General features: G+C 41.1%; 1 protein-coding gene across 13 annotated transcripts in view; it reads right to left on the bottom strand.

Moving 5' to 3' along the window:
- Depdc5 (DEP domain containing 5) overlaps positions 1 to 13,179 on the bottom strand; it is a 128,199-nt gene that overhangs the window by 86,332 nt on the left and 28,688 nt on the right. For all 13 annotated transcript variants that reach the window (XM_029545144.1, XM_021210251.2, XM_029545146.1 and 10 more), the window contains 9 exons: positions 11,198 to 11,276; positions 8,993 to 9,054; positions 5,923 to 5,992; positions 4,604 to 4,676; positions 2,523 to 2,626; positions 2,171 to 2,245; positions 1,577 to 1,711; positions 1,148 to 1,209; positions 952 to 1,025 (listed from right to left, as the gene is read on the bottom strand). In XM_029545144.1, the coding sequence (XP_029401004.1) occupies positions 952 to 1,025; positions 1,148 to 1,209; positions 1,577 to 1,711; positions 2,171 to 2,245; positions 2,523 to 2,626; positions 4,604 to 4,676; positions 5,923 to 5,992; positions 8,993 to 9,054; positions 11,198 to 11,276 (734 nt within the window). The remainder of the gene's footprint in view (positions 1 to 951; positions 1,026 to 1,147; positions 1,210 to 1,576; positions 1,712 to 2,170; positions 2,246 to 2,522; positions 2,627 to 4,603; positions 4,677 to 5,922; positions 5,993 to 8,992; positions 9,055 to 11,197; positions 11,277 to 13,179) is intronic.

The following is a 13,179-nucleotide window of genomic DNA, read 5'->3' as shown; positions in this document are numbered from 1 at the left end:
CCACTGGGAAGAGAGGCCCCTTGGTCTTGCAAACTTTATATGACCCAGCACAAGGGAAGGCCTGGGCCAAGTAATGGGAGTGGGTGGGTAGGGGAGCAGGGGCGGGGGGGTATAGGGAACTTTCGGGATAGCATTTGAAATGTAAATAAAGAAAATAATAATAATAAAAATTAAAAAAATATGCTATAAAAGTCAAAATAGAAGGATCTATTGAGCTGGAGCCATAAAGCAAGTAGGCTGCCCCTCATGAAGCGCAGCCTAGAAAAACAACACAGAAACTAGGAAGCAAGTTGGCAGGAAGGGAATCACAGAGAAGAGGGGTTAGAGCTAGGCCTTGAAGGAAAGAAACTTCAAGGAAATGACAAGCTTCAGACACTGTCCATTTTAAACAACAACAAAAAAATTGTCCTGAGGGAAAGATGAGGGTATCTGCTACCCACAGTATCAAAGGGAAGGGCTGGAGAGATGGCTCAGCAGTTAAGAGCCCTGACTGCTACTGCAGAGGTCCTGAGATTAACTGCCAGCAACCACATGCATGCATCCCATCACAACCATCTGTAGTGAGATGTCGGGTGTGTCAGACACTCTTCTGGTGGCAGGAGAGGAGGCTGCAGGGGTCAATCACATAACTCTAACTCCAGATGACCCAACACTATTGTCTGGCCTTTGTGTGGATCCGTATACAAATGACACATGCACACATAGAAATAAAAGTAAATCTTTTTAAAAAACAGTATAACCAATTAATTAATTACTGATCAATTAATTAATAAGGCAGATTTGGGTGGCTCAGAGTATGATCCCAGCATACAGGAGTCTGCGGCAGGACTGCCATGAGTTTGAGGCTGGACAACACAGAGACTATCTTATAAAACAAAACGAAATAATAAATGTAAAGAGCCAACACCAAGGAAACTATTCAGAATGTCTTCCACTTAAGCTCATACCCACCTATGGTTTATCCAGTGAGGAATATTATAATCATCACCCAGTCGAGAATCCCTCGGAACACTCCGGTTGTGTAGCTGCAAGAAAAGATGCCAGGACACAGATGAGATAGAAAATAAGCTGGCTATGAACTGCTCCAATTTTTCTATTTCAATTATTCTTCAACTGGTCTTTCAGAAGAAAATCTAAATTCTATTACCTTGAATAATGGCACAGCATGTAATGGCTGCTCTCCCATGCACACTAAGTCCACACCAATTCCTAAAAGGGAAGGATGAAGAAAGGTGGGAAGAGGGGCACAGGAGCAGAAGTAAGTGCCCCTGTCTGTTAACTCGAGTCTGTAATATTACTGAACGTGGCTGGTACGAGGCAAAGCTGACTTGCTCTGCTGCAATTTAAACTTAAAAACACACGCATTTGCTTCTCCTCTCCTAGGCTTTAGGTTAGACACTGCTTACACAGAAGATCTGTAAAAACAACAAGCAAGGCCTCCACCACTAAATTCTAGTGACATCCCTGGATTCCCTTGCAAAGCCCTCCACATTCTAAGAAGACATTGAAAACTTCATGGTTCTAGGACAACTCAGCCTAGGAACACAGGGAGACAGCAGAAACCAAGAACTGTTACCATTATCAATCATCCGCTGCTTGGTCAAGATCATGAGTAGGCGGTCCACTTCAAAGACACCCACCCCTGGCGTGATCACCACAGACATCTGCCCAGTTCGGTCAAAGTTTCGGTTGATGTAGTGCTTGTCAAACACTTAAAAGAAAACAAAATTCCCCCCCAGTGATGAGGTCACAGCTTTTTAGAGCCAGCACAAGCTCTGTGCTTTCAGAGCACCTGGCACACATTCCAATCATTCCGACCTGAATTTTACCAAGTCTCACACTCATTTACTTTCCCTTCTACTTTGGCAATGTCTTAAAAATAAGTCCTTTACTTTACCCTTTATCAACTGCCCTCACTGATATCTATACAGCCTCAAGTGCTTAATTTATATCATCCATCAATGAGTCTATCTGAAAGTTACTGAGCTGATTCCCCAACAGAAGGCCTATGAGCCAAACAGCAGTCACTACGACCACCCTATTAGAATGCACTGCTCTGAGTTAATTTGAGGTATAACTAAGAAGACGGCCACTAGGTTTGGGTCTCTGGGCATCAGCAATGACCTGTCTATGGCTACATGGAAAGGACAAGGTCAGTGTTCTTACTCACCATTGAATGACAAGTTGATGGCCTCTAGGTAGTTTCCTTGTGCTGAGGTAGAATTGTCTCCTTGAGGAAAGCCCCCTGAAGCAAAAAATACCAGCAAGGAAAAAACATTTCATCAAAGATGATCTCTTGGAAACTACCAGGAAGGTGCTAGGTGGTGGAGGCTCACACTTTTAATCCCAGCACTCAGAAGGCAGAGGTAGTTGGTTCTGAGTTCCAGGCCAGTCTGGTCCAGAGTGAGTTCCTGGACAGCCATGGCTGTTACACAGAGAGAGTGTGTCTTGAACCACACACACCTCCCACCTCCCAAAAGAAGGAAATCCAGGAAGGCAGCTCTGACACATAGATGCAGTACCTGCCTGTTCCAGTCGCACCAGCACTGGATACTGGATGAAGAGTTTTTTAATGGTCACAAGGAGTGAAGTCCACTCTTCCCTTCTCTCATTCTGCACCACCACTCTAAAAGGAATATTATCATGAAGGAAAAATCAAGCACCTGTCACACACATGCTATCAGGTTCATTACAAAGTCTCAAGAAAGGAGGGTAATGTGATTAATAATGAGTGATAAGCAGAGGATGAGGAGATGAGCATGCCTACCGTTCAAGGACTGAGGACTAAGGAGGTAGAGCCACAAGTTCAAAGACAGATGGGTCAACATTGTGAGTTTTAGACCAGCCAGGGTCATTTGGTCAAAAATAAAACAAGCTAGGTACAGTATTCCAAGTCTTTGATCCCAGCACTTGGGAGGCAGAGGACCAGCCTTGTCTATATAGGGAATTCTAGGCCAGCCAGGGCTACAGAGGAAAAAACCTGTCTCAAAACAAAAAACAAATAAAATGGCTCATTAAGTAAAGGCACTTGGCTCAGTGCCTGATGCATGAGTTCATTTTGGGACCTATAAGATAGAAGGAGAAAACACTCACACGCTGTCCTCTGACCTCAACAGTGTTCCCATGAGTACATGCACACACACCATAAATAAGTAAATCAGGGCTGGAGAGAAGGCTCATCAATTAAGAGCACCGGCTGCTCTTCCAGAGAACCCAGGTTCAATTCCCAGCACCCACATGGCAGCTCACAACTATCTGTAACTCAAGTTCCAAGGAATCTAACACCGTCACACAGACATACATGCAAGCAAGACACCAATGTACATAAAGTAAATAAGGAAGTAAGTAAATATTTGGAATCCTAAGAATAAAACTAAGGCAAACCATGATTAGCACATGCTTTTAATCTTAGCACTCAGGAGACAAAGTCAGGTAGAGTTTGAGGCCAGTGTGATCTACACAGTTGAGTTCCAGCCAAGATCATATAAAAACTGTCTAAAATAATCATAATGATATTAAAAAAAAAAATAAGGGAGAAAATGCTTGAGGAAGATACCTCTGATGTTGACTTCTAGCCTCTTCATGAGCATGTACAAATGTGAGCACAATATACACACACATCCCTACACATAAAACAACACTACAGAACAGAATAAGACAACACAGTTTCTGTATACCAACCACTCAACCCTAGTAGGCAAAGAGCCTGCTACCATGCCTGAGAGCCTGAGTTGGATCCCCGGCACTGATGGAGAAGCCAGGAAAGGGCTGTGTATATCTACAACCCTGGTGGTGGGGAGCAACAGACAGATAGATCCCTGAGCTCAACGGCCAGCCCACTCAGCAAACTCCAAGTTCAAGATGAAAGATGCCCTGTCTCAAAAGATGAGGTGAAAGAACTCAAGGACATTCAACATTGACCTCTGGCTTCCACATGCACACTCACTCACACACAGACTCTCATAAATACACATATATACCCTGACATACATAGATAAAGTTATTTTAGCATACAATTAAGAAGCTATAAAAAGCATCAGATAGTGAACAATATTAGAGTCATGGATAATTATGCTAAATGACATTATGATTATATATAAAATTACCTTATTTGCATAGGATAAAATAGTATAAGATCTATAATTTAAGATAAAATGTAGCCAAAAGCAGGAAAAGCAAATATGACAAGATATTAACTGCAAATGCAGACACTGAACACCCAAGGTTCTTGTATTATCTACTTACATAGCATTAGTTTTGAAGGCTAAGATATTTTAAAATTTAAAAAAAAAAAAAATCTAGAAGCTGTGATGGCTCACACCTACAATCCTAGCACTGTAGAAGCAGAAATGAGGAATGCTACAAGTTCAAGACTAGCTGGGTTTATACAGTGACTTCCAGAAGATGCAAAGCTAAATAGTTAGACACTGTTCAAAAAAGCAAAAAATAAAAAATAAAAATTCTGAACACAATGTATTAATTCTGTATCCTAGAACTTTAAAAGTATAAGAACGGAAAACTAATTAAGTCTGAAAAAGTTCTTTAAGTTGGGAAGAAATAACCAAAAAATAAGTCAAAGACACAGCAAAACATTAGAACATACTTGTAAAAGTCCTCATAGAATCTCCCTTTGTGATCCTCTTGAATTGAAGCTCGGTTTATTTCAGGAAATTCATCTGAAATAAAGAAAATTCACAATACAAATCATATTGAAAACAGATTTTTACAATGCTATTGGATTACTCTTTTGCCTTGAAGATCTGGTATCATCAAAAAATAAGCCAGGAGTGGTGGCACATGCCTTTAATCCCAACACTTGTGAGGCAGAAACAGGCAGATCTCTATGAGTTTGTGGCCAGCCTGGTCTACATAGTGAGTTCTAGGATAGCCAAGGCTACACAGTGAGACCCTGCCTAAAAAAACAAAACAACACAAAACAGTAAGTAAATAAATAAGTAAATATAATTGTGTATCTATTATGCAGGTTTTTTAGATTGTATCACAGCCCAGTCATCTTACATACACCAAGATGCATTCTTCTCCTTATTTGGTCCCCCTAGCAAAGCTGGGAAAGACAAAAAGTACAAAAGCAAAGAAGACAAAAATAAGATGACGGTGAGGAACCCAACACAAAACAACTGAAAGAAGGTGGTATGAAGGGCGTGTGCTGGCACTCCAGCTACTCGAAACCTCAGACAGCAGTTCAGGGCCAGCCTAAAAATGTAACAAGACCCTGTCCGTGAAACATTTTAAATTTAGCAGGAGTAATGGTGCACACCTTTGAGCCCAGCACTTGGACGACAGAGGAAGGAATATCTCTGTTAGCTTGAGATCAGCCTGGTTACCCTGAGTTCTGGAATATAGTGAGACCCTATCTCATGAGAAAATCAAAACAACAAAAATCAAGTAAATACGCAGACAGACAGACAGATAAAATTTGGACTGTGTAACAAGAATATATTGTATTAAAAAATCTATCTTCGGGCTGGTGAGATGGCTCAGTGGGTAAGAGCACCCGACTGCTCTTCCAAAGGTCCGGAGTTCAAATCCGAGCAACCACATGGTGGCTCATAACCATCTGTAACAATATCTGACTCCCTCTTCTGGAGTGTCTGAAGACAGCTACAGTGTACTTACATATAATAAATAAATAAATCTTTAAAAAAAAAAAATCTATCTTCTATGGGCTGGAGAGATGGCTCAGTGGTTAAGAGCACTGACTGCTCTTCCAGAAGTCCTGAGTTCAATTCCCAGCAACGACATGGTGACTCATAACCATCTGTAATGGGATCTGATGCCCTCTTCTGGCATGTCTAAAGACAGCTACAGTGTACTCATATAAATAAAATAAATCTTTAAAAAAAAAAAATCTACCTTCAATTAAAAAAATTATATATATATGAATGAGAAAAAGTTACTCACCAATAGATTTTGCATCATAGAAAGTTCTGGAAAACAGGACCACAGTCACTTCATGACTACAGTTCTTCTCCTAGGCAGGAACACATAAAAAGTGGGTACAAGTTTACTTCATTTACTTCACTATGAAACAACCCATTCATACTAAGAGGCTCAGTGGCTGCGCAGCGCTGGACAGCTTCATGGGACTGCAGGAAGCACTAGTGAAAGAGACACACGCTGCATGCTGTCAGAAGACCTGTTGTAATTCTTGCTCTTAAGCTTACCACTGCTTGATTTCAGGTAAGTTACTTAAAGTTCCAAGGATGTGAAAATGCTTGGAAAGCTACAATTAAGAAAGGCTCCTGGTCACCTAGTCCTTCCTTTGACATAAACTTGGTCAAGTGACCATTAGAACTTGATTATATCTCAACCCACTTTTTTTTTTCTGGTTTTTCAAGACAAGGTTTCTCTGTGTAGCCCTGGCTGTCCTGGAACTCACTTTGTAGACCAGGCTGGCCTCGAACTCAGAAATCTGCCTGCCTCTGCCTCCCGAGTGCTGGGATTAAAGGCGTGCGCCACCACGCCCGGCTTCTCTACCCACTTTTAATTCATCAGAACTACAGTTTAGGGAAAAAGAATAGTGGCCACGGTAGTGGTTTTCTTTTATTTTATTTTTCTAAAGGATTGGGAGTTCAGCTCGAGTCAGCCTTGGCTTCTCCGAGGCAGCAAGGCTGATGACCAAGACAGTGCAGAGGCTCCTCCATCCTGTGGGTTTTTTTAAAAGACTTTTTATTTATTTATTTTATGTATATGGGTACACTGTTGCTGACTTCAGACGCACCAGAAGAGGGCATCAGATCCCATTACAGGTGGTTGTGAGCCACCATGTGGTTGCTGGGATTTGAACTCAGGACCTCTGGAAGAGCAGTCAGTGCTCTTAACCGCTGAGCCAGCCCCACAGTAGTGGTTTTAAGGACCAAAGATACTCCTATAAATCGCAGGATGAGAACTGGAAGTTGTTAGAGGAATATGGAAGCTAGTAAGAATAACTTCCATGAAGTCTTAGGATCATAACAGGGTGCTTACTGGTGGACATGAAACGTGGCTGTCTACCGAGTTAACAAGTGTAGTCTCAGCTCCTGACAGGCTCAACCTCATCTCTCGCCCAACCATACTAACACAATACAGCGTGTGACATAAACGAATACAACTTAATCTAGTATTCTTCCAGGGCTACATCAAGATCGACAGAAATGCCTGAGTGCAAGCCAAAGTACAGAAAGCACACTGCTCTGGTAGAGCAGACCTCCTAAGGTACCAACTAGCTTACTAGTCTTCACATGCTCTAAACCCAGCATCCTTAGGAATTAGGATGGATACAAAAATGTCACACAGAGTACCTCCACACGGACAAGGAGATAGGGAGCATCATCACCTCCATTTAGCAGAAAAGGAAACCAAGGCTCCCATAACAAAAAGCTAACTGGAGGAGAGCCCTAATTTTAAACTCGTTTTGTCTTACTTCAGACTCTGTGATCTCAGATACTGAGTATATCCCAATGATGCTTGCATGTGGTTGGACAGGCAGCTGAGCTGTATTTGTATCTTCAACTTTTAAAAGTTCAATTTTTCTTTTTTGTTTCATTTTGTTTGTTTTTCAGACAAAGTCTCATGTATCCCAGGCTGGTCTTCAACTATGTGACTGAGGATGACCCTGAACTCCTGATTCCCATGCCTTCACCTCCCTAGTGCTAGACTTACAGATGTTCACGCACTCTAGCCAGTGTTATCATGTGCCAGACACTGAACCAAAGGCTTGCTGCATGGTAAGCACTCCACCAACTGAGTTGTAGCCATAGCTTTTTCCAGACTGAGTTTCTCTAGCCCTAAGTGCTGGAATTAAGAGCACATACCACCACTGGCCCATTTAGATTCATTCTTTTCCATATAAATATTCAGTTGTCTCAGGACATCTGCTGTATACAGTGTTCTTTCCCCTCTATAGTGGACTTTGTTATCCTTGACTAAAATAACCAGACCACAGAGATACAGGTTGACTTTAACTCAGTTCTATTTATCTATATGCCTTGGACAGCCCTGGCTGTCCTTGAACTCACTTTGTAGACCAGACTGGTCTCAAACTTAGAGATCTGCCTCTGCCTTCCAGGTACCACTGCCCGGCCATACTTGGTCTTAATAGGGTTAACATGACAGTACTGGCTAGGTGCAGTGGCATATATGCCTACAAACTCAGGACTTGGGAAACAGTAGTAGAAAGATCCCACCCTGGGCTGCATAGCTAGACCTTATCTCAAAATGGCAAGAACAAAATAAAGGTAGTATACACTGCAGTCTACAGTTCAGGGTGCCTGGAACAAAATTCTAATACCCATTTTTTTTAATAGAAATAAAAATCTGATCCTCATAAACAATCTTATAAAAATAAAGAATAGCCAGGTGTGATGGCGCACGCCTTTAATCCCAGCACTTGGGAGGCAGAGGCAGGTGGATTTTCTGAGTTCGAGGCAGATCCCTTGGAATTGGAGTTGTAGACAGTTATACACTTCCATGTTGGTGCTGAGTCATCACTTCAGCTCCAGCAGTGATTTCTTAGGACATCAAAAGCTCAACTGATTGCAAAAACAGGTAAGTAGAAGCCAGGAGAGGCAGGAGGTGGGGGCGCATGCTGCAACCCCAATGCTGGGGCAGCTGGGACAGGAGCTCCCTGAGGCTCCCTGGCCAGCCAATCCAGCATACTTAAGAAGACCCCAAAACAAGGTAGATAATACCCAAGGAACACCACCAAAGGTTGACCAATAGCCCACAGACACAACTAAAGCGTTAAAATAGAGAAAGAATGACAAAAGAAAAGCACGCACACAATCCCAGTTCGTGTTAAGGCAGGAGGATCAAAAGTTCAAGGTCATCCCTGGCTGGCTACTCAGGGAGTCAGAGGCCAACCTTGGCGACATGAAAACTGTCTCAAAAATGAAAAACTAAAAAAAAAATTAAAATAATTAATAACTGAAAAAATGTAAATGTAGTGAGTGATATCCACCCAGAAGATTAGAGACGGTAGAAAGAACCATACCTTCCATTTAGTAAACAGGTCGGCGAGGAAACCGTTCACAGCTTTCTCAAAGTACAGATCCCCTGAAAGGAAGCAGTGAGGAGGGGGTCAATGAACCAAAGGCAAAGTAACGGGCTCTGCTAAAGTACAAAGTCACTAGATGTGGTGCACACCCCTTTAATCTCAGCACTAGAGGCTGGGGCTTGCAGATATATGTGTGCTCTATACAGCAAGTTCTAGCCAGAGCTACAAGGCCTTGCCTCAAAACAACAAAACAAAACAAAACAAACAAACGAAAAACAAGGGAAAAAGTTTAAAGTACAAAACTGCAGGAGGATCTATCTAAATACACTAGACAAACACTCTATTGGCTGTGTCTTCAACTCTATCAAGCCAAGTTTAATTATGGAGGTTAGGTGCTTCCTTAGCACAGAAAGTACAGGACTCTACTTTCTCATAATTACATAATCTCAAAATTACAGTATTGGCTTCAAGGTAAAACCCAAATTTTTAAAGAAGCAGACGACTGGTTGATATATTGTATATTTAAGAAAAGAGGGGGCTGGTGAGATGGCTCAGAGGTTAAGAGCACTGACTGTTCTTCCAGAGGTCCTGAGTTCAATTCCCAGCAACCACATGATGGCTCACAGCCATCTGTAATGAGATCTGATGCCCTATTCGGGTGTGTCTGAAGACAACAACTGCATACTCAAATAAAACAAATAAATCATTTAAAAAAAAAAAAAGAAAAGAGGACAACCTAAACTCCAAATATGATACTTATTACAATTGCGCTTAAAGCGTATTAGAAGATAATTTGAAGGGCCACTGAGATACCTCAATGGGTAAAAACACCTGCTGCCAAAGCTGTGTTTGATTCCCAGAAGCCCGAGGAGGAAGAGAACTAACTCCAGAAAGTTGTACACACACACACACACACACACACACACTATACATTCCACATTCTCTCTTTCTCTCTCTCTCTCTCTCTAATAAAAGTTTTAAAAAATTATTTGATAAGCCCTAGGCATTCATTAATTGTTGTTTATAGTTCCTTCTACCCATAACTATCCTTGCTGATGCATAGCAAGAATTAATTTGCATTAATCTGAACTGTACAAATCATGACACTGGTGGGGTAGACACAGGATCTGTAATTTTTAGCATTCTGTGATCATTATGTCATAATTCAAATACCATGAAGCAAACTTGTTCTTTTCCTGTGGATTAAAGTAAACTAAATGGGGCTGGAGAGATGGCTCAGTGGTTAAGAGCACTGACTGCTCTTCCAGAGGTCCTGGTTCAATTCCCAGCAACCACATGGTGGTTCACAACCATCTGTAATGGAATCCAATGCCCTCTTCTGGTGTGTCTGAAGAGAGCAACAGTGTACTCATATACTTAAAATAAATATATAGATCTTAAAAAAAAAAAAAGAAAAAGAAAAAGAAAGACAGAAAGTAAACTAAATAAAAAACACCAAGTTGAGAGTTGTAGTATATGCCTGCACTCAGGAGGCTGGGAAAGAAGCTTATGAATCTGAAGACAGCCTGGGTTATAGAGCAAGGTCCTATGAAATTACAGCACTTGGGAGGCAGGATAATCAGAAATTACAGGGTCTCACTATCTAGCTCTGAGAGTCTGCTATGTAGACTAGGCTGGCCTTGAACTCACAGAAATCTGAATGCCTACTGACTCACGAATGTTGGGATTTGAGGCATGCACCACCACAGCTAGCCTGTATCTCAGTTTGGTAGAATGCTTGCTTAGTTTATATAGAGCCCAGGGTTCAATCTCTAGCACAGCATAAACTGGGCACAGAGGTGAATGCCTTTGATCTCAGCACTTGGGCGACAGGAGACTGGGAAGTTCAAGGCCATCCTCAGCTATATGAGACCTTATGTCAAAAAACAAACAGCAGCAAAAAGAATAATAAAAAATAATAGTAGCCAGGCATGGTGGCACACGCCTTTAATCCCAGCACTTGGGAGGCAGAGGCAGGTGAATTTCTGAGTTCAAGGACACTGAGAAACACAGTCTCGAAAAACCAAAATAATAATAAATAATAATAATAATAAATAATAATAACAGTAAAAAGGACAGAACTGAAAGGTTTGGCAAGAAAGCACAACAGATCTTTAGAGACTACCAAGAGATTACGAACTTGGGGGGAAACCAGAAAATTCTTTCCAGTGCCAGTTACAATCAGTACTTAGGAAACAGTACCATAAATATCAAAATCCCACATTTCACAGCTCATCTGAATAAATATGTAAACCATAGCCGACGTAGAACGGAACACCACCTGTAACAAATAAAAACATAATTGCATTAAAAAGCAAATGATTTGTATACAGTTTTAGTTCTACAGGATGAACAGGGTCTCAAAGTCTGTCATGATGGTAATGGTAACATATTTAACTACAATTATTCATTAGTATTTAGAGAAAGAGAGAAGTGAATGTAAATGTGTGCATTTGCGTGTGTGTGTGTGTGTGTGTGTGTGTGTGTGTGTGTGTGTGTGTGTGTATAGTTAGTTCCCTCCTTCCACTGTGTGGGGACTGGGGATTGAATTGTATGTAAGTCCATCAGGTTTTGTGGTTAGCACCTTTACTCACTGAGCAATCTTACCAGCCCAACATAATTATACACCTATGAATACTACATGCATATTAAATCTTAAAAGCTACCTTTCACAAACCATGCAACCTATAAATGCAACCAGCATACACGATATACTGGTGCAATACGAGGACAATGTTATAGAATTAACCAACTACCAGTTTTTATGATCTTATTATTATTATTATTATCATCATTATTATTATGATTCAAGGTCCACGCCATGAGATAAACCCGACACCTGACACTGCTAAAATGGCCAAGTAACTTATACTATATATGTATGCCATGGGCCTAGGGGGGATAAAAACTAAAGGAACATGGAAATAAAATGGCTTTTGATGACATACTGCTAAAATCATAGATCACAGCCTCACTCTGCCCTCATCAGAGATGCTTTTCCTTGCAGTAGATAGTTATTAACAGAGACCTACAACTAGACAATGGGCAAAGAGTGAGAGACTGGAGCAGTCTTAAATGGAATGCCTTCATCAAACCTCTCCCCTCAGGGATCAGGGATCAGGGATCATTATGAAAAAGTAGAAAGACTGTAAGATGCAGAGGTGGTAGATGACTCTAAGGAAACAGTGTCTTCCAGATACAGCAGGACTTATACACATATGAACTCAAAGAGATCAAGGCAGTATGCAAAAGGCCTGCACAGGTTCAAGCAAGATACGGTCCCAGAACTGAAGGGTGAAAGAGGATACAGGTTCCCATCCCTAACCAATAAGCCCTTTACAATTGATGTCTGTAGGCAAAGGGAAAATCAGTTTTCTCCAATGGAATGTCACTTGGTAAATCAACCACATTCCGGGGCATGCTCCATGACCAGTATAGTTAGCCAAACACAAAACAAATTCCACAGTTGTGGGTGCTTTTGTTTTGGCATTATTTTTTTGTCTATTGATTTTTTTCATTGTTTTAATTTTTTATGTTTATTTTAATGAAAGAGAAAATGAAGTCAGTTGGATAGGGAAGTAGGGATTGAGGGAGAGTAAAAAACATGATCAAAATATATTCTATAAAAACTTTAACAATAAATAAGAAGAACAGAGCAAACTCTGACGTGGTGTTTCATGTCTGTAATCCTGTAAATCAGAAAAATGAGGCAGGAATACAGTCAGTTCAAAGCCAACCTGGGCTAAAGAGCCAAATCCTGTGTTGAAAAGCAAACAAAATATATACTGAGTAAAAATATATACTCAGTGTTTTCTTACTAAAAGAATTTTTCAAACAATGGAGGAATTCTCTTAATTGTGAAGTGGCACAGCTAAAAGCAAACTTTACCTATTCATTTTTCAATCTGGCTGATAGAATGCCCAGTTGGTAGCAAGCCTGCCTAGCTTCCTCAAAACTCTGATCTACTATACCAAACACACTGAGTGCATGACACATGCTTACAGTCTCAGCACTTGTGAGGTGGCACAGAAGGGTTGGTAGTTACAGGTAATCCTTAGGTATACAGAGTTCAAGGCCAGCCTGGCCTACAAGATTTCAAAAAATCATAGATCACAGCCTGATCTGGCGAGATGGCTCAGTGGGTGAGAGCACCTGACTGCTCTTCCGAAGGTCCGGAGTTCAAA

Source organism: Mus pahari, chromosome 13 (genome assembly GCF_900095145.1).
Source record: "Mus pahari chromosome 13, PAHARI_EIJ_v1.1, whole genome shotgun sequence".
Lineage (NCBI taxonomy): Eukaryota > Metazoa > Chordata > Mammalia > Rodentia > Muridae > Mus > Mus pahari.
Note: the sequence above shows the minus strand (reverse complement) of the source record. Positions and strands in the feature narration are given on the sequence as shown.